Source organism: Dermacentor albipictus, unplaced genomic scaffold (assembly GCF_038994185.2).
Source record: "Dermacentor albipictus isolate Rhodes 1998 colony unplaced genomic scaffold, USDA_Dalb.pri_finalv2 scaffold_14, whole genome shotgun sequence".
NCBI classification, from domain to species: Eukaryota; Metazoa; Arthropoda; class Arachnida; order Ixodida; family Ixodidae; genus Dermacentor; species Dermacentor albipictus.
Window position 1 is genome coordinate 3,231,049 of NW_027225568.1, and position 20,945 is coordinate 3,251,993.

At 46.3% G+C, this 20,945-nt stretch overlaps 1 protein-coding gene across 1 annotated transcript in view; it reads right to left on the bottom strand.

The window, feature by feature from the left end:
• The window catches only part of LOC135915220 (uncharacterized), a 62,396-nt gene that overhangs the window by 20,573 nt on the left and 20,878 nt on the right, over positions 1-20,945 (bottom strand). The window contains exon 4 of the mRNA XM_070528696.1: positions 282-1,125. Within this exon, the coding sequence (XP_070384797.1) occupies positions 282-1,125 (844 nt within the window). The remainder of the gene's footprint in view (positions 1-281; positions 1,126-20,945) is intronic.

The window sequence follows — 20,945 nt, forward strand, 5'->3', positions numbered from 1 at the left end:
TAAAGAAAGAAAGAAAGAAAGAAAGAAAGAAAGAAAGAAAGAAAGAAAGAAAGAAAGAAAGAAAGAAAGAAAGAAAGAAAGAAAGAAAGAAAGAAAGAAAGAAAATAGGCCTGTGTCTCTGAAGAAATTTCTACTTTCAACGCAGGAGATTCCACTCGATTCTAACCTTCCTCTATTCCTGCCCACATTGCCACATTATGTTTTTCTTCTACGCATTTCCCCGTACAATAGCGTCGAAGAATGTCTTAGTGACAATGTTCGCAAAGAGACAAAGTACTCACTTCGCGCTGGGTAGGTGGCCGCGACCATCTTGCCGTAGTCTAGGACGGCACTTCGGGTTATCTTTAGCACCTTGTCAGCCGCCTTCAGCACGCCGTAGAGTATACGCCTCAATTCAGCGCCAGAATTCGAGCCTGCCAACTCGGCCATCATCCAGCGCTGGTAGACATCTCCGAACATCGTCTCCACCGCCGTGACGCAGAGCTCGTTTCTGATGTCGTCCCTGGGCAGACGACGGTGGACTCTGGCCCGCTCTTCTAGTCCGAAGAACTTGGCGAACGGCGCCAGCATCAGGTAGATCTTGGTCGCCACCACGTCCTCTTGACTGGACAGCGAGTCCAAGATTGCCCACACACCGGCGATGTTTGTGACGCGCGCCTTAATAGGCAAAGCCATCAGCTGGTGGGAAGACTGCGCAGTAAACACTTCTGTCAAATTCCACTTGGACGAGTCCAACTCACTCAGCGCGATTTCCACTGGAGGCAAAGTATCCGTCTGGTTGAACACGACGTCGTCCAGTTTCACTATGGCGTCAACCAAATGGCTGCCGCCTACGACGCCATCGATCCCACCGGAGGGTTGATGGACGCTGTTGTTCGGGAGCAGTGTCTTGACGGCGCGCATGGCGATGGCGCGACGAAACCCTGCTTGGACGTGACGCAGCATGGCTGTGCCCGGTGAAATGTGCACAACCTGAGCGTCGTAGGTGACGTCGAGGACTGAGCCTAGCCGAAAATGCAGTAGGTGGGTAACAGCCAAGAAGAGGGAGTCCTGGAACGTCTTGGCCTCAAGCCAGAGGTTGGTGTAGATGTTGGCAGCTTGCCATGCAGTAGTCAAATTCAGCGGCTGCGATTGAAATAAAAGGGCATATTCGATAAGCGATACCACACCTTCAATTTTAAAACAGCAGATGGCGCCGTGATAATCGTACATTCTGGAACCATATAAGCTGGCTGGGTAAAGCTAATCACAGAAAACAGGAACAGATTCACGATACCGGAGGAAATTGTTTAGAGGGAGATGACGCTGTGAACTACATTGGTTCAGTTATAGCAGAGTCATTTAGGAAAGACGATAGGGTAATCGCCCAAAGTGAGGGAGTAACACAGAATAGCATAATAGAAAACAGCTTAGAACTGACCAATCTTAACTAGAAAAAGGCGGAAGCAAATGTTCCAAAATGCGCGTCCGCGGGGATAGACGAAATTCCAATCAAGTTAATTAACGAACTTGGCCCAAGAAGCAAGGAAACGCTGATAAAAGCATTGGAGGCAGTCATAACAAATAAGCAAATTCCGCACAGCTGGAAACAGAGGAAAATTAATTTGATTTATAAAGGGAAAGGTGATAAGAAGAACATACAATCCTTCCGACCAATTACGATAACATCAGTTATATATAGGCTGGCGATGCAGGCGGTGAAATTAAAAATTCAGTCATGGGTAGAAAGTAATAGAATACTCGGAGAACTTCAGAACGGGTTCAGAAGTGGTAGGCGCTTAGATAATAGTCTGTTTGTGCTTACCCAGTGCATAGAAATAGCTAAGGCGGAAAATAGACCTCTGTATTTAGCCTTCCTGGACATAAGTGGTGCATACGACAATGTGAACAGGGAAATTCTATGGAACATATTAAAAGCTGGAGGTATCAGTAATGAGGTAATTGATTTTCTACAGGAACGGTGGGCCTGGCCGAGGCATGTCACTCATCAAGCCGTTCTTCTGCTTTGTGCAGGGCTTGCTTCTCTGGGTCGCCGGAACGTCGGTTCATCGCCTACCCTATGGTGAAATGCCGGCACCGCTTCATCAACCTGACGAACATATCGAGGCACCCACATGGCACGAAGTCAAGCTATTGGAAAATACTGCCCCTCTCCAGCATGCTCCAACGCCCCCTGGTTTCTTGACGTCATCTAGCGTTGCCCGTATAAAACAATCTGCGCACAAATTTATCTTCAGTGGGCACGGTGGGCCTGGCCGAGGCATGTCACTCACCAAGCCGTTCTTCTGCTTTGTGCAGGTTAGTCCTTGCTATTGTACGTTTGGTAGTGACTGTCCTTTCTTGCTTATACTGCCGTGCCCACGACAGTGTTCTAAAATCTGTCGCGAGTGTTTTCATGTTCTAAAGCTTTTGTTGTGTGGGGATGTGTAAACTAATCCTGGACCCACTAACGCCGATTTATTGCATAAAGTTCTTGACGGTCAAAATTTGCTGCGAGAGGAATTAGCCGACTTGAAAACAAAGACAGAAAACATGATAGTTGAAACAAGAGAACTGTTTCAGCGGCTTCGAGTTCAAATATCGGAACTTAAATCTAATACGGCAAGCTTGGGCTGCCTTGAAAACACAGTAAAAACGTTTCAAGAGTCTGTGAATACTCACGCTAGCAAGCTCATTGATATTGAAGATAGAAGTAGGCGTTCGAACATAGTTATTCATGGTATCCCTGAAGAGCCAAATGAGACTGAATCTGATCTAAAGCGCAAAGTAATTACAGAAACGCTCGAGCATAAGCTAGGTGTTAAGTGTGTTTCCATTGGCCGTATTCACAGACTTGGTAAGGCTGTCCCTAAAAGACCGGTCATAATGTTTCTTCAGGATTATAATGAGAAAGTAACAATATTTAAAAATGTTTCTAAACTGAAGGGAACCAACATTTTCGTTCAAAATGACTATTCGCAGGTCACTTTGAAGAAGCGCAAGCTATTATGGGAAAGTGCCAAACATGACAAATCGCTCGGGAAGAAGGTTTCACTTCACCATGATAAGCTACGCATTAACAATATCTTCATCTGGAATGACAAAACAAAGCAACGCGAGATAGCCTCTAATTCACGTACTGGTCAACATTCTGATTGACCAGTCAACGAGAAACTTATCAGATTACTGAACATTAACGCACGAAGCATCGTGAATAAGACAATTCAACTAGAATCAATTCTTTTGTCGCACTCGCCACACGTTGCAGTTATAACGGAAACCTGGCTTCATAGCGAAATCAGTGACAAGGACGTAATCCCGCCTGCCTACAAAATAATTCGTAGAGACAGGACTACTAGGGGTGGTGGGGTAGCTGTTATTGTAAAGTCGTCCGTGGAGGCCATTTTGTTATCAGAGTCAAGCAACACCGAAAGTCTGTTCGTAAAACTGAATATTTATGGTCATGTTTTTATTTTATGTGCGGTGTACAGACCACCTGACTCTTCCCCCGATTATTTATTTACGATAAGTGAACAGATGGCACAGTTCAATAGAAATAAGCTTTTAGTGGTTGGGGATTTTAACTTGCCGGGCATTGACTGGGATCGTATTATGTGTAGTGCCGGTTCTGTTACCGACGCAAATGTGCTTTTTGATATGATGCTCGACCACAACCTTGTACAAGTAGTTCGTGAACCTACCAGATTTGGTAATGGCCCTGGTTCGCTCCTTGACCTTGTCTTTCTTGAACGCTCCTTTTCCGATTATTCTGTATCTATCGAACCTGGGCTGTCTGACCATGCTCTTATTGTTGCATCATTTCCCTTGAATGTTACCCGCGCGCATGGCACGCATGCGCTTACAATTGTGAAAAATTTTGCGCAGGCTGATGATGTGCGGATAACAGATTATCTGGACTCATGTCTTTCTGAATTTCGCCAGAATGACGTTCTGCAGCTTTGGGAAAAGTTTGAAGCAATGTGTTTATTCTGCATTGATCAATTTATACCTAACAAACTTAAAAAGCCTGCTAAACATACACCATGGATGAATAGACGCACTATTCAATTAAAACGTAAAGCCAAACGCCTAAGAAAGAAAGGCCCAGCTACTGACAATTTAACCAGTGTTCGTGTCGCCCTTTCAGAGGCCATTTCAGCAACACTTTACCAAATTTTATTAAGGACGATCCCCAGAAGTTCTGGAACTTTATTAAGGAACGGAATAAATCCATAACGAACATTATCCATGATAACATTCCAATAACTGATCCCAAGGCTGTTGCTAACCTTTTAAATGACCACTTCCACAGTGTCTTCTCACCACCAACTGAACCCTCTTTCCAAACTTCACCATCCTGCTCTTCTGACGTTAACATTTCTCATGAAGGTGTACTTAACATGCTCCTCCGGTTAAAAGTAAAATCATCTGTTGGTCCAGACGGCATTCCCAACACCTTCTTTCGGCGTTATGCGGAACATTTAAGTAAATTCCTTGTAGTAATCTTTCAGGCCTCTCTACATTCCGTGGTACTTCCCCTCGATTGGAAAGTAGCACGTGTTGTCCCTATATTAAAAAAAGGTGACCCAAGCTCAGTCCTAAATTACCGTCCGATTTCCATATTATCCTCTTCTTGTAAATTAATTGAACACATTGTTGCTGACTACATTAATGATTTCTTAAACAAGCGTAACATTTTACCCCCTTTCCAACATGGCTTCAGGAAGGGGCTCTCGACAGTCACCCAATTAAGCACAGTCATTCACTCGTTTGCTTCTGTCCTTGACAAGGCTGGCCAAGTGGATGTGATATTTTTGGATTTTCAAAAAGCATTTGATGTAGTTCCTCACGACAAATTAATTTATAAATTAGAATTCCTTGGTCTTCCTGCCTTTATCCTGTCCTGGGTCTCAGCTTACTTGACGCGTCGCAAACAGTACGTAGTGATTGATGGGCAGCAGTCCGATTCTCTTTCGGTAACCTCTGGCGTGCCTCAAGGCAGCGTCCTTGGCCCGCTACTATTTCTTATTTATTGTAACGACATAGTTGATGTAATAGAGGCCCCTGTCAATATTCGTCTGTTCGCAGACGACTGTATCATTTTTAACGATATTAATACAGTTCATGTTCAACTATCTCTTCATTTAGCCTTAAACAACATTCTTGAGTGGAGCAACAAGTGGGGAATGAAACTTAACTCAGACAAATTTGTGCTTCTACGTATAACAAACAAAAAACTACCCCTAAAATTTTCTTATTCTATTGGCCAAGATCCCTTGGCCGAAGTGAGCGAGTACAAGTATCTTGGAATTACAATTACTAACAACCTAAATTGGAATAGCCATATTGCTGCTACCGCCTCCGCTGCTTTCAGAAAGCTATGTCTACGTTGCCATAAGCTTAAACATGCATCCCATGAAGTAAAATACTTAGCCTATACCACATTTATTCGACCGAAATTGGAATACTCGTGCGTTATTTGGGACCCCATTTACCAAAAGCAACATTTACGCCCTTGAAAGGATACAGAGAAGAGCCATACGTTTTATTTTTTCCAAATACGGCCGAGAAGAGTCTGTTTCTGAATTACTGCGTACAAATGGCTTTCACACCCTTCAAACGAGGAGAAAAATAATACGCCTGCATTTCCTCTACTCCTTGATAAACCGTAAATTTTCTTTAGATCCTACTCCATACATAACACTTTCCGCATCCAGGAAAACCCGTCATTCTCACCCCCTCGCTCTCTCCCCTTACGTTGCCAGGACAAACCTCTTTAAATTTTCATTCTTTCCTCGAACCATAGAAGAATGGAACCTCATCCCTTTCCATCATCTCAACTCACCTGAATCAATCCAAACTCATATTATTAATATTTCCTAACTAACATTGCTGTTTCGTGTTATATTGTTTCATTTCCTGAATTTCATATTTTTGCAATTCTGCCTTTTATACATGTACTTTTATTTGTTACCATGCCCCTCCTGCTTGGGCCACACGGCCTGCAGTATGCTGTAAATAAAAATAAAATAACATGGGAAGGAATTAAGAGAACGACAGCTGTCGAGGTTCACAAAGGATTAAGGCAAGGTTGTCCTCTATCACCGCTGCTGTTCATGCTTTATATGATAAGCATGGAAAGGAGGTTAGAACGAAGCAATCTAGGGTATAATCTGTCGTACGGATTAGGCGAAAAGGTTGTTAAGCAGCGACTACCAGGTTTAATGTATGCGGACGATATTGTACTGTTAGCAGATAGCCAGGAAGATTTGCAAACCCTGGTAAATTACTGTGGGGACGAAGGAGACAGTTTAGGTTTCAGATTTAGTGCAGCTAAGTACGGTGGGATGTTTTTCAACGATACCACTGATCAGGAGCTTACAATACAAGGCCATGAAATACCCCGAGTGGCCGAATACAAATATCTCGGGGTATGGATAAACAAAGGGCAGATGTACACGGAAAAGCGCGAACAGTCTCTCATAGCAAAAGGGCGAAGAGATGCCGCGATAATGAAACATAAGGCATTGTGGGGGTACAAGTATGAGGTACTGAGAGGCATTTGGAAGGGAGTAATGGTGATGGGGCTTACTTTCGGGAATGCGGTGCTGTGTTTAAGGGCAGAGGTTCAGTCGAGATTAGAAGTAAATCAGAGAGCTGTGGGAAGGTTAGCACTAGGTGCCCACGGGAAAACCACAAACGAAGCAGTACAGGGAGATATGGGCTGGGCATCGCTCGAAGCATGGGAAGCTCAGAGTAAAATCCTATACGAAAAACGTCGGAGGAAATTGGACGATAACAGGTGGGCAGCTAAGGTGTTCAAATACCTATACAGAAAGAACGTTGACTCACAATGGCGGAAAAGAACTAGGAAGCTAACCAGTAAGTATGCCAGACACGAGGACGAAGAAAGACAGAACATTAAACGACAGGTTAAAAATCCGGAAGGTAAAAATTGGATAAATTCAATGGAAAAGAAGCATAGTGTGGAACTATATCGATACTGGAAACAGCAGATCAGGAAGGAAGCGTTTTATGATAACTCAAGAGGCCGTGCCCTACTCATTGAAGCTAGATCAGGATGTCTTAGAACGCGGAGCTATAAAAAGAAATTTAACGAAGAAGACACATGTACTGTGTGCGGTAAATATGTAGAAACAATGGAACACCTCATACTAATATGTGATGGTATCAATCCCGATGTCGATGCGGCCACAGTCACCCTTCCTGAGGCCCTAGGGTTCAGAGATAATGATAGTCATGCAAATAAATATGCGGTGGAAATTCGCAAAAGGCGATTGGAGGATTGGTGGCTCAAAAGCAGAGAGGTGACGTAAGGTTAAAAGGGTAGAAAGACGTACTTAAAGAAAATCGATAAATTCAATAACACACAACACAGATAAAAAATGGCTGTGGCTTACCTAACGTTAAGCCCAGGATGCGAAGCATACTAGCCTTTATTTTAGTTGTTGAACCACTCTTTAGCCTTGTTAACTGCTGTTGCTTGGCTATGTTTGGTTCGGCTAGACGAAGAAACAACTCATGCAGGCGAGCGCACGAGCTGAGACCCGGCTATGTAGCTACGCGGCCGCAAGCGAGCGCACGAGTTGAGCCTCCGCTTTTGCAGCTGTTATGACGTCATATGGTAGCTACGCGGCCGCGCGCGGCACAGCAAGGAAGAGCGTGGTTGTGCGGCTAGTATGCTTCGCATAAAATAAAAGGCAAAATAAAAATCTGAGCATGGTGGCAACTGCCATCGCCCCGCTTCAAAGGGGACGCTCCTACCTTCCATCCATCCATCCACGTTGCTTTGTTTACAATGGTCGTCCGAATGGGACGACTTCCGTGAGATGGACCCCTTTCTAACAGGGTGACGCATGCGGGAGTTCCGCCCTTGCATCGCGGCTTTTGCAAGAGGTGGTTACCTTGCGGGTAGCCGTCAGTGCCTTATTAATTAGAAATGGTCACGGTACTACCAGTGGCGTAGCCAGAAATATCGTTCAGGGGGGGTCTCACGTTGCAGCTCGGCCTCCTCCTTATTGAATTTGTCGATGGATCAAATGAACAAATAACTGCATTGCCATTGCAAAAGATGCTGCAAACGAATTCTTGAACGCTACGCAGTGTCAAGAGAAGTAAAATATGTACTTATTTTTATAAAAGAAGGTACGCGTATGTCCGAAAAATTGCGTCCGAAATAACTGATATCAATGCTTCCATGTTTTATTTTTCTCTATTTAATTAGTAAAGAAAATTTCACTCGAACTAGATATATCAGTTCGAAACCAGCAAAGCAGTGCATGTTGCTGATATGAAAAATGTAAAGGCCATAAAATGAACAAGTTGAGGACAAATGTTTTGATGAAACTTTGTCATTGAGCAACTTTGCTTACATATTTGTACATATGCAATGGCCAGGGAAAAAATCGCAATGACGCTTTCCTTAGTTCCAATGTACTGCGCAGGAAAAGCTGTCACCTGTCGTGTATTGTGAGTAATTGCACCGAAATTATAGTCTCAACAGAGAGAATATATAAAAAGCAGAAGTTCTGCAACATATACGAGGGCGAGGCAATAGAAAGTGAACCAATTCGAATATATGACAAACGGGGTACTTTATTTAAAAGTAGCCTCCATGAGCATAGAGACATTTGTCCCACTGACTAACGCGTCGCATGATTCCTGTATTATGAAAGTGCTTGGGTTACTGCTTCAACAAGCCTGTAACTGAGTATTTCACGTCATCGTCCGACACGAATTCAGGTTCCCTTGAGCTGTTTTTTCAATTGCCCCAAAATGTAGAAGTCCCAAGGCGACAAGTCTGGGCTGTAAAGCGGATGTCGCAGCGTTTCCCACTTGAAATTCACCAGTTTTTTGTTAACCACATCAGCGACGTGGGGACGGACGCTTTCGTGGAGCAAGATGACCCCATTCGTCAATTTTCCACGTCTTTTGTTCTTGATTGTGACACGCAGCCGATCCTGCGTTTCACAATAACAGAAACGATTGATAGTATCTCCAGGTTTAGCAATTTCGATCAGTAATGGCCCCTGACGATCTAAAAAAAAATCAACACCTTTTCGGTGGAAATTATGGCCTTTGCTTTCTTTGGGGTTGGTGAATTCGAATGTTTCCACTGTAAGCAGTTTCAGGCTCGTAGTAGTGGTACCATGATTTGTCCCCGGCCACAGTTGCAGACAAGAAGTCGTCACACTCATTGTGACACCGGATGTGATGAGTAAAGGCAGCGCCGAACCTCTCAGTCTTCTGGTGGCGGTTCAAAACGTTGGGCATCCATTGCGTACACACGAGCCGAAGCATGACTGATGTTCACACGCTCTGCCAGTTTTTCGATGCTTATCCTCCCTTCTTGTCTAATCAGCTCATCAACCTTAGCAATTGTGTCGGGGGTGATTGCACGGTGGCTTTGGCCCGGTCTTGGATCGTCTCTGCAACTTTCACGTCCTTTTTTGAGCCGTTCGATGCAAGGCTTCACAGTGGCTAATGAAGTGCAATGTTCAACGTAAAAGCCAGTCATATGGCTACTAATTCCTTTTTGGGAAACACCTTCAGCTGTCAACCTCACGACACCCTTTTTTTTTACTTTTTGAGCGCTAATTATGTCACGTGACCATGTTCAAGCCAGTGTATGAGAGAATTAAAGAATATTTATCCTCACACCTGCATGTCACTTTTGTAAGAGAGATGCCTGTGTGCTACGCGCATGCCTCGTAGATACTCACCCGAACCATTATTGCACGGGGTGGGCTGGCTCACATTCATTTAACTCGCCTTCGTACATTCGAAATCGGAAAATACAATGGAATATACAAATGCGAAGATACAGCTCGATGAAGCGAAAAAGAGTGCCAGTCGAAACAAAGTTCACTGCACTTTTACACAAAACCTCGCAACAACAAAAAATTAATTCATAAGTCTCCAATAGATCTAGGTATTTAAGAAAAAGTCATTATATATACTGCATCAAACAAGGCAAGTAAACACATTGCGAAATCACAGATTCACACATCACAAGAACCTAAGGGCTGCCTCCCCCACTCCACTTCCCCTGATAACCGCGCGCGACGGAAGGCGGCGCGCTTCCTCCCCGCTTTTCTCCCATGCGCACAGAAGACTGAACCACCATCGTCGGCTCACCCTTGCCACCTCCCCTCCTCCTCCCCTACGCTTTCACTCGGCCATGCAGCATGCCGCGCACGTTCACGATGTTAGTGCCCGTGCACATTATAGGGAACATGAGGGAGACGGCGACGGCAGGAAAGCGCCTCGAGTGTCCACATAATTGCTATCGCAATAATATAATACGAGTATACGGCAGCTGAAGCATCCGTGTGGCCCATTACTTTCCGTAAAAGAAGAAGCAGTAAGAAAATCGAACTTTCACCATGCGACAATTCACTGCGCCGCAACCATGTCTTTACTTTTTCTTTTGTTGGGTGATGGCACCGAAACGAAAAAAAAACATGAAGGAAAGCATGTTGACCACAGTCGAATGCCTACTTTGGGCACCTACTGATGAAATATCGAAGAAAACGTGAGACTCTTTGTCCACAGAGAACCATACACATACTGTTCGGTATATGCTACACCGGCGAGACAAGACTTTCCAGAGAGGTTGCGCTCAAGCGAACGCATTGCAATCCGTCGAGTCCCCACAGTGATGGTGGGGAGCGACCATTGTTTCTTTCACTCGTCTGCTAGCTAGAAAGCGTCCAAAACTCTGCCAGGCGAAAATCCAGTCGGCCAGATTAATAAGAACGCGCATCGAAGTGCGCCGCGCGGTGGTCGGCGCAACACGAGAGAAAACGCATGCGCTCTGGCTGGCTCTGGCAGCCCGCGGGCGGCGCGAACAAGAGAATTGAAGAGGCTAAATGTTTCCTCGCGAATAAGTCTAAGTAGAAAAATAAATAAATACCTTGGCTGGCTTTAGTGTCTTCACATGGATACTTAGGCGCAGGTGAAAAAAAATGTTAATATTCTTTTCTGTGGCATGACGGCACAAGTGAACCACCACAACGCTTTGTCTCATCGGACCTCTATGCGTCCTTTGTCAACTTGTCTGACAGTATGTTAATTTGGCTTGTCTTGTTATATGGTCCGATGTACTACTTTAGAGAAGTCAAGGCACCTTTGGAGTCATATGTTTATACGAGCGTTAAAGCCACAAAGTTCCGGAATTCGAAATGTAAGGCACGAATTCCACTGTATAAGCCCGCTCGCCATCGAAACGCCCTTGAAACTTTGTGCTTGGATGGCGCTCCTTGCGTTATGTTACTCCCGGCGCATGGGCTTTGCCACGAAATCCAGCCAGAGTTCGCAATGATCGCGCCCAAATGCCCTTTCGAGCGTAAAAAAGACATTCTAGACAAAATCCTGGTTGATTTCCCGCGACGGGGGCTCTTTTGGCCGGCAGTGGAACACAAAAGGAAAAATTTCGGGGGGGGACGGGAGGGGGGGGACGACTGAAGCCCCATAAGCCACTCCCCCCCCGGCTACGCCCCTGGGTACGACGGGTTCGTCCTTGACTCAGCAACATTACACGGCAATTTGACGTCACTCGTTACAGATTCCCGCATGACGTGTTGTCTAAGTGTTTTGAATGTGTGCTGTCGAAAGGTGTGCGCTTGAACAGGAGTACTACGAAACGCAAATAAATTCAAATTACTTCTGAACCATTGGGCTTAAAATGATTACTTAGTGCACTACGTACGTGCACATTTTCTCAAACAAACAACGCACCGTAGTGGCTTAGCGGCTATGGCATAGAACTAGTGCGCATGAGGACGAAGGGATACAATACCGGCCGCGGCGGCTGCATCTCGATTGGGGCAAAATAAAAATAAAGATACGTCCGTGTTCCGTGCATTGCGGGCACGTTAACGATCCCCTTGTGGTAAAATGAATCCAGAGTCCCAAACAACGACGTGCCTCATAATCAAATCGTGGTTTTGGCACGTAAAACCCCAGAATTCGATTAATTTCTGTATACGGTGTCCAGTCATAGCCCTGATAAGTGATAACAGGATTTGCCTGTTGAAAAAGTGTCAAAGCGAGTCCTCTTGGCACCAGAGCGCAGTAGCTCGAGTAAATGGAAGCTACGGTCACTGACCGTTCGCTGGCAGCAAGATTTAAATAGCTTGCCACCAGATTTGCACATTCCAACCAAGGAATTGCGGTGAGTAGATGGCGCAGTTAGATTCTCTGAGCAGGGCGCTACTCCGGTAAACGCGTCAAAATCAGCAGAGGTTTCAAAGTCCGCACGTGCTTCTTCTCGGCCCATCTGATTTCCTCATCACCTATAGATGGCGTAAAACATGCATTCTGCATGTCATAGACCAGAAGGCACCACACTGCATAATCATGGCCGTTTGCTTCTACAGCGGCTGAAGCCCGATTTCGGCAAAAGTCCAAATCCAGTTTCAGTTCCAGGCAAAAAATTCTTCAGCCACTGTGCGAAAGCTTACGTGTGGCACCGGTTTTCTGCTAAAGCTGAAAGACGGGCTGGTTCTTCGCTGTGCTTCCAGGCATTGCGCTACTGCAGCTAGAGACGACAAAAAACAGCGAGTAACGCAGGATTTCCGTTAGAAATCCTGTGTCGCCTTTCCTGTGGACGAGTTCTAAGCTATAGTCCATTTTATTGAGGTCGCCGCTATTTTGCGATCGCAGCGCCGCATATCGTCCGGCGCCATGCTCGTATGTGGCATCGCACTGGAGTGTGCACGGCGAACGTGATGTTGACGACGAGTGGCAAGTTTTCGCGTTTACTTGAGAGGTGTCAACAAGTGTTTCGGACTGGTAAACTTCTTAGCGCGTCTTTACTAAGCTTCGATATAGCCACAATATCGAAAGGCGACGGGCCTAGTGGCATTGCCGCAGCTCTGCCTGCAATTGAAGTAGGAGGCGAGTGAAGTCTGAACGTTGTCGATAAGTAACAAAAGTGCAACGTGTTATTATTTTATGTCTAGCCTTTCACTCTGTTAAGGTATCACCAAGGTGACAACAATCAGAGGTGCCTCCCTGTGCAGCGGTTTGCCGCAATAGCGCACATCCCCATACAGCACACGCTTTGCTAGCTTTCGTGCCCTTAAAATTTTCGCGGTACGGTTTTCTAAGCACTAATTACTTGGTGCCCGGGCATCATGCCTTGCAAAATGAAGAAATGTAAATAACTCAGCCGGAAGGGCCGTTATCATGGACAAACCGACCTCATCACAACAGCCACGAATGGGCCATGAGGAACCCGACGCACCCGAACGGTTGAAAGAATATGCACCCATTTATAGGTCCACAGTGGTGCTTGTGCAAGGGCACCTCGACTACTTGAGAGAGCTGAACAACGAACTACTCTTGACAACAGCAGATTAATTTTCTGACGGTAATAGAGCGTGCGATGCTCCGCGTCGGTCGAACAGCTTTGTCAAGATCGCGTTTTTTTTTTCTGTCTTCGTTGTCGGCAAAATTCAGTGCACATCAATACACTCAAGCGGAAATGCCAAAGTAATTACAACATACCTCGGATGGCAGCCCAACATGAGTTGAAGTTGTTGAAATAAGAAAGGCTTCGTATGCAGTAAGATTTTCACACGTCGCACTCACTCCGGAATACCGCTGTAGCGCGTTTTGTGCCTTTAAGCCGCCATCGCACGCACATTTCTCTCGTTCCCAAGCCAGCCAGCTCGTTGAAATGCTCGGTCGTGGCGCTCCGTGCCACACTATACTTCGTCTTATGTCCTTGTAAATGTTCGTGCTTTGAATCGCCCTCTCAGATTGTAATATCTCAGGGACTGGCTCACATTGATCAGTACTTTCCTTGTAGCATGCTACGTAGAAACTGTGCCAGGTTTTACGGCCTTCGCGATCGCCCAAGTTAATCATGCCTGAACATTTCCTCACCGGGGTACGCATGTAATCGTCGTTTTACATACACCACATGACACAGTCCTAGACACGCACAATTGTATATCACGGATTTGCTGATGACCTCACATTCTCTGTTTCTACCATTTACGCTCCTCCACTAACATGTAGAAACCAACAAATGCCCTGTAATATCGCGTCGAACGGCGGGCGCAGTAATCATGCCATTGTCGCCATACGATGGTCTTCAACAGGACCGTCGTCGTGCTGCTGTATTCTAAGCACGTACGCTCACGACCTTCAAACACGACTACTCAATTTACACGCACATTCATTCACGTGGTATTGCTTTGCGATACCGAAGGCAATGCTGGATAACCTGCAAAATGCTTCGCAAAACGTCGATTTCCACATTGCGTGGCATCTGCAATTTTTTTTAGAGTGACTAACATATCGGTCGGTGAGAAGGGGAGAGAGGGAGGAGGGGCGCCTTGAAGGGTGGAACCAAATGAAGGAGGAGGAGAAGTGGTCGCTCGCTCATTCGTCGCACACCTCGCTGGCCGCCCGGCTGTGGCCAGCGGAACCGCCGGGCGAGTCCGCCGCGTCGTCACCACGCGGTGAAAGGCAGTCCTTAGTGCATTCTCGCGAACGAAGTATACACCGGAAGCGCAGGCGAGCGTTCCATCGAAAGCTGACGGCGTTGGCGTTGACACGACAAGGAGAGCAAATAATTCACCGACGATATTCCCTAGTGCGAAATTTGAGCGCAGCTGTATACGTGTTTTCCTTTCGCGATATACAGACTGGCGCGGACAATCTGTCTCGTGCAGCATGTTGCAAGTGGGGTGCGACGTCCCCGCTAATCGGGAGATGGCGAGAGGCATGCAGCGCGTGGGTGACGCGTGAGGGCGATTCACAGCAGCAGCCGCAGACAGACTTCTGCTCATGCAGTGCTTTGTTTCCATATATGGTATCGGTGGCGTCATCGGTGAACAGACGACGCGCGTTACTCTGGCTTCACCTCGTAGCCATCATCGACGCAGAGCCTGCCTTACGCGGCACTACGCTTTCCTTCTCACACATTTGTTATACCCTCCTTCGCTTTCCGCCTCATGGATCCGCTGCACGCTCCTCCTCACGCTCTCTTCGCTATCGCCGCCTTTCATTCCTTGCTGCGCTCCGCATTCGGTCTGTCATCCTTCGCTGTGTTCGTTCGCTCAGTTACGCCGAGGACTCCGAGGGACGACACGGACGCGGAACGCAGAAACGCGTGTCTAAGAGCTGCGCCCTAAAATGGATGCGCTCACTCGCCACAGCTGTCACGAAGGAACTGCGGGAAAGCGAAGGAAGGCGCCGATGGGTATGGCACCTGCTCTGGGGCAAGAGTTGCGGGGAAGGGCTGCTAGGAGGGGGGACACAGTGGCTAGATCGCTCGTTCGTCTTTCCTTTCGGGCTATTCGCTTACACTGACAGTCATCGTCGATGGCTTCTGCATTTTTTTTCCTTCTCTGCCTGTGTAGCTGCGCGACGCATTTTCAGTGCGACAGTGCGCGTTCCGTGTGGTTTAGTTAACCAAAGTAACGTGCCATGGTCATGACGTTGCAAGCAGTGCGTCTTACGTAGAAACATTTTTTGCGTGTGACCTCGAGGACCTTTGAATCTCTCGCTCGAAGCGCGGCTACCTCGAGAGAAGGACGCACGACCTCCTGTTTCAAATTTCGGACGTTTTCACTGCCACTCAGCTATTTCTTCCTTTGCAGATACGATCGACAACGAGTGATCTACGCTTCGATCTTGATTGTTTGCAATGTTCAAACCTCGTCAGGGGCCTTTTCAAGGAGCAGTTATGTGAATTTCCTTTATGTCCTGACAGATCCATTGCATCATTCAGCCTCACTTTTTTATCTTTGCCTTTTGCAAATTAAGTTCACCGTAATTGCATTTCATCTCAATGCTTCAGCCCTGTATCTCTATGCTTCTTTCGTATATAAGTGACTGAAGGTAACTACAGGGAAAACACGGGGAATGCGGACTGACTGTGGCGAGGAAAGCACACGTCGCCTTGAAGAAGACAAGTCAACTTGTCGAAACGTTGGCTCCTGCTTTCACCTTGTTCACGTTTTGCTGAAGGTAACTACGCCTTATTAATTTGAAGATATCGAAATCTGAAATTTAAATAAAGAAATTGATGTGCTTCTCAAAACAGCTGTTTATCATGGCAAATAAGTTCTGAGGAAGCCCGCAAGCAACTCTACCATCTGAGCTAACCTAGAGGCTAGCACATCACAGGGCGAGGTCGAATTAATCAACAACTCTAACCGCAGGGCACTGAATATGGCAAATCTGAAATCACTACGACCTACCGGCCTCCTGCAGGGTTCACTAAAATGGCGAAGCAAACGCCCCAGAAAGCGTTGGTCCCGGCAAGGTTTGGGTACGGGCTAGTTAATATTCCATGGTATCAATCCTCACTTACAGCGCATACGTAGACGAGGGAGAAAAAGGACGACGAAGACAAGCGCTTGTCTTCGTCGTCCTTTTTGTCCCTCGTCTACGTATGCGCTGTAAGTGACGATCGGTCCCGGGTTTGGTGATTCGACCAGCACGAATGTTTCGACGGCGATGCTTTTCCCTGAAAAGTCATACTCAGTTTCCTTTGTGAATATAGGCCACCCTTGGGTAGATGAGTACTTCCCTCTCATGAAATTGATGTTCGGCCAGATTCCGACATTTATGTAAACAAAATGTACAAGACAGGAATCCGCTTTCATATCATTTCCACGTGTGAAAAAAAGCAAGAAGATATAAAAAGTAAATGGAGGACTTATGCCACTGTTGAGGAAACAAGACAAGACTTATGGTGAGGCTTAGTGAAGAGTTCGATAATTATAGCGGAAGAAAGAAGGGCGTTATGGCGCGGATACGTAATGAATAAAGAGCGCGGTGAGAAACCAGTTAACGAGGTTCGGACGGGTTGCAGTGAATGACCGCGGCAAGAAAACTATCGTGTGACTGCACACAAAAAGAACGATCACGTTAAGGGACTGACAACGACCTTTCCTGGTACCCATTTGCTTTTAGTGCAACGGAAAGCGCACTGATCAGTGTCTAATCAGGAAGTGATAACGTGGCAAACGTCTTGGAACAATTTTCAGCAGAATTTTTCGATCTGCAGTGAGGTTGTAGTCGTTCACTGGAAGCATGCCGAGAACAGCGATAGGTGAGTCAGATAGCGATTACACACCGGCATTGTTGGGAAGCAGACGACAAGTTCGGCCGTATCTGTAAGAAAGTATATATTTTGTTTATCAAGCCGATGTTACCGCGATTCATGCTTTCCGAAGTGTTGTCCGTAGCCCATGTGGTGTTTGTTTCTTTGTTTAGTGTCTCTGAAAGTATTTGCGCTGCCTACCATCATTATATCTGGGACGCGGACTGCATCACAATAAATACAATGCACTCTACGGCGTGATTCTTCGACGGCTGGTACCGATTCTCGCGTAATAAGGATGCGCACAACTGATCTCATTTGCCGACTGTCGCTCCACTCGACCTGCCAATATTCCTTAATAATGTAGTTGACAGTCGCAGAACTAATGAATACAAGTAAGTGTGAAGAGTTGTGCGCAAGGCCTTTGAGATGTGGGCAGCCATTTTGGCCTTCAATATCTCCAGCCCACACTGCAGCTGAAATATTAAGGCGGAACGGCAACATTGTTGACAATATGAAGAACAGACGAATTCTGCATGTATTACTGCACAATAATCATAAATAGCGGCCTTCCTTCACGGACCTGGATAACCCGGACAAAACAGTACTTTGACAACTAAATGCAAGTATTGTATATGGCATTCCCAAAGGTGTACGTGGTCCGGTGGCCAGTAAATGTGACGTATTATTGTGAGCAGCTTCGGCCATAACAAGCTAACAGTCGACGACACAGAGAGAGTTTGCAGAATTATTGTTTTGTGCCTTTTGCCTCAAGGCGCAGAACTAACTTCTTCACGTTTGCATCTTAATACGTCAGTTCATCTTTTTTCGATTTGCAGCTGTTGCGGTTGCCCATGAGTGCGGATAAGAATACCGATAGGGAAATAATTGGGGCGCCTTAATAATACCGATAGGTTAAAATAAAAAGCCGTGCATGACGGTGTCTCTCGTAGACGCTGTGCGACATCCGAACGCTAAGAATGTGTTCCGATTAAAAAAAAAGCAGTCGCAGAGTGCCCCCGACGATTATTTGACCCGTTGACTCCGAAGCATTAGAAAATAATGGGTGCGTTAAGTTAAGGCACTCGAGCGCGCTCTAGCCAGCAGAGTGCGCTCCTTTAAACTTAACGGCTAAAAAGCGACTTCCGGTGCGCGATTACGGAGTGCGCTCTACGCGCCCCGTCCTGGAAACGGCGCGCGCCTGCTACGGCTTCCGGCAAGATGACGTGTTTCCTACTCTTTCCACTGATGCAAGTCCGCTCTCTTGCCCACTCGTTCCTCCCGCCGCCGCGCAGCCGGGCGGCTGAAGCTGCTCTCAGGCGAGATCGGGAACGAGTTGGCGCGCTTTGAGCTTGGCACAAACGTTGAGCCTGCATCGCATACGTAAGCCGCTGTTGTTGTTGTTGTCCTGAGTGGCCGTGGCACATACCCACAGTGGGGATTGGCCAATAATCGTGTGGTTCAATTAGGTGCATAAAAATAATAATAATAGAGTTTTAGAATAGGGGCCCCAATAGTTTGGGGCTCCAAAGAGCTTTGCGGGTGTTAGCGTTGGGGCACGTTGGAGTGAAGAGTTTTAGAATAGGGTTTTACGTTTGCGAATAGCGTCTTGCGCTGACAACGGCGTCAAAGAAAAGCCATTAGAAATAATTAAAAATATATACCATTTTATGATAGGAATATTAATTTTGACTTCCGTGTATACGCGTTTAATTACAATTTAGAGGTTATTCTGTAAGCAGCAAACAATTAGTTGCGCTTAGTTTTGAGCAAACCAACTTTACTAGCCTTCACCAGCCAAGCTTAGCCATGTTAGGCCTACGAGCCATAAAATCCACAATCGAATTCAAAATCAGCGGCGTCTGAGTCAATCTTCATAACACACGCTAGTTGAGAGAAAGCGATAACCGCAGTCACTTCTCCTAGCTTGCGAACTTCACGCGTTACCGCGAATCGAAACCAGTTTGGTGCTAGGTTAGAGCCGTGGCTTCGATGGGTGCCGCCATGTTTGCCGACGCAAAGCTTTTAGGGCCGCTATTTGGGCTCCCGCTAAATCGGTGAAAGCGTTCCCAACACAAAACCCAAAGACAGTTTGCGTCTTGCGCATGCGCAGTGGCTTCGACGCTATTTCTTTGGGGCCCCAAAATGTTTCGGGCCCCTATTCTAAAACTCTCTAATAACAAGGGCGTTAACAATTTGAGCATTGGAGTTTAAAAGTAAACGTTTTGTGTTTGGAGAAAAAAGGAAATAATCAGACCCAACGCCCACCCCTTCTCAATCATATCGAGTTCATATACGGCCCCTTTCATGCTGCGACATAACTTCAGTAGCCACAAAATATGTCCAAAGGGTCATCGACCAATCTCTTGAAACCACCGGATACAAAGGGTTGGCAGCATATAAATCTACCAACTCGATCACTGTGCACTTGGCATCTCTCAGTGATGTGCAGAAAATGTGCACTTTAACATCTATCCCGCTGTCAGAAGATCAACACCTGCCTGTGCAGTGCTACTTTGCATCGGGTCCTAATATACCGAGGTGTGTTGTCTATGGCATTGACCCAGAAGACACCCCTGAGATAATATGTCGTGAATTGACCTCCACGACACACAAGGTGCTCGCAGCTAGATTTATGGGCAAAAGCCGTACATGCTTAGTGACGGTGCAGGGCCCTCAATGTATCCCAGAGCGGTTTTATTACTATGGTTGCATATTGCGACCTAAACCCTACCTCCCTCGGGCAATATTCTGCTACCGCTGCTTTCAACGTGGACACATGCAGGCACTTTGCCCACCGCGTACTATTGATCCAGAAAAGCTCACACCAGAAGGACAACCACGATATCAATGTGGCTTATGTAAATCTAATGAGCACGATCTGACAAGCATAAATTGTCCGACTAAACAGAAGGCCACAATACGGATACGAAAGGCTATACTAAAAACGACTATAGTAACAACACACAATCGTTATGCGGTTCTTGCAGAAGAGCCAGAGATGATCCTGGCAGAAGACGCAAAAGCCCCAGAAAGACAACTGTATTCTTCTGTTCTTAAACGTGGCAAGCAGTCGCAGACAAAGAAACAGAAATTACCGGAACCTCTGCATCAGTCAGATGATGACCATGATGACATTGACGCTCGGATAGACGCACTGGCCAGAGAGATTGAGCGACTACGCAAACATAAAGAATTGGTAATTCTCCGTCGTCAGAAAATAGGACCGCCACGTGACGCATTAACCACTGCTAATGCCACCGTTACGCCTGGATCCCGTCCGGCACCACAGGTCAACCAAGCTGTTTGGACAGCAGTTTTAGATCAACTTGCTCAACTAACGTTGCTCATTCAGAATTGCCTGCATCATGGCTAATTCTCTGCAGCAGCTGTCACAGGATGGAATTCTACAGTGGAATTGTCGGGGCCTAAACTCCAAGTTAGGAGAAATTAAAACCAAGCTTCAATACAATAAGCTACATGTGTGGGCACTGCTCATTCAAGAGTATAATAAGCTATGCTCCCTATCCAATTTTACTGGGTACCATAACCCATCGATTAGAGATAGACGTGCTACATCAATGGCTTCAGCTCCGGGAAAAGCTGCAGTTTATATATCATCGCATATTGCTCACACAGTGATTGACCTGGAGCCATGGTGTAGTGGTAATCAAGAAGTTGTCGGGGTCCTGACACGACCAGTGAAGACTCCTGTCATTCTAGTGTCATTCTACGCCAGACCGCAGCGCACACGTTTGAACTTGGGGTTGTTTGATCCGCACCGATGGCACCGGCTGTTGGAATCTCAGCGCTGCCACCAGCTATTGGAACCTCAGTGCTGACACCCGTTGTTGCAACCGGACCGTTGGCGCCCGTT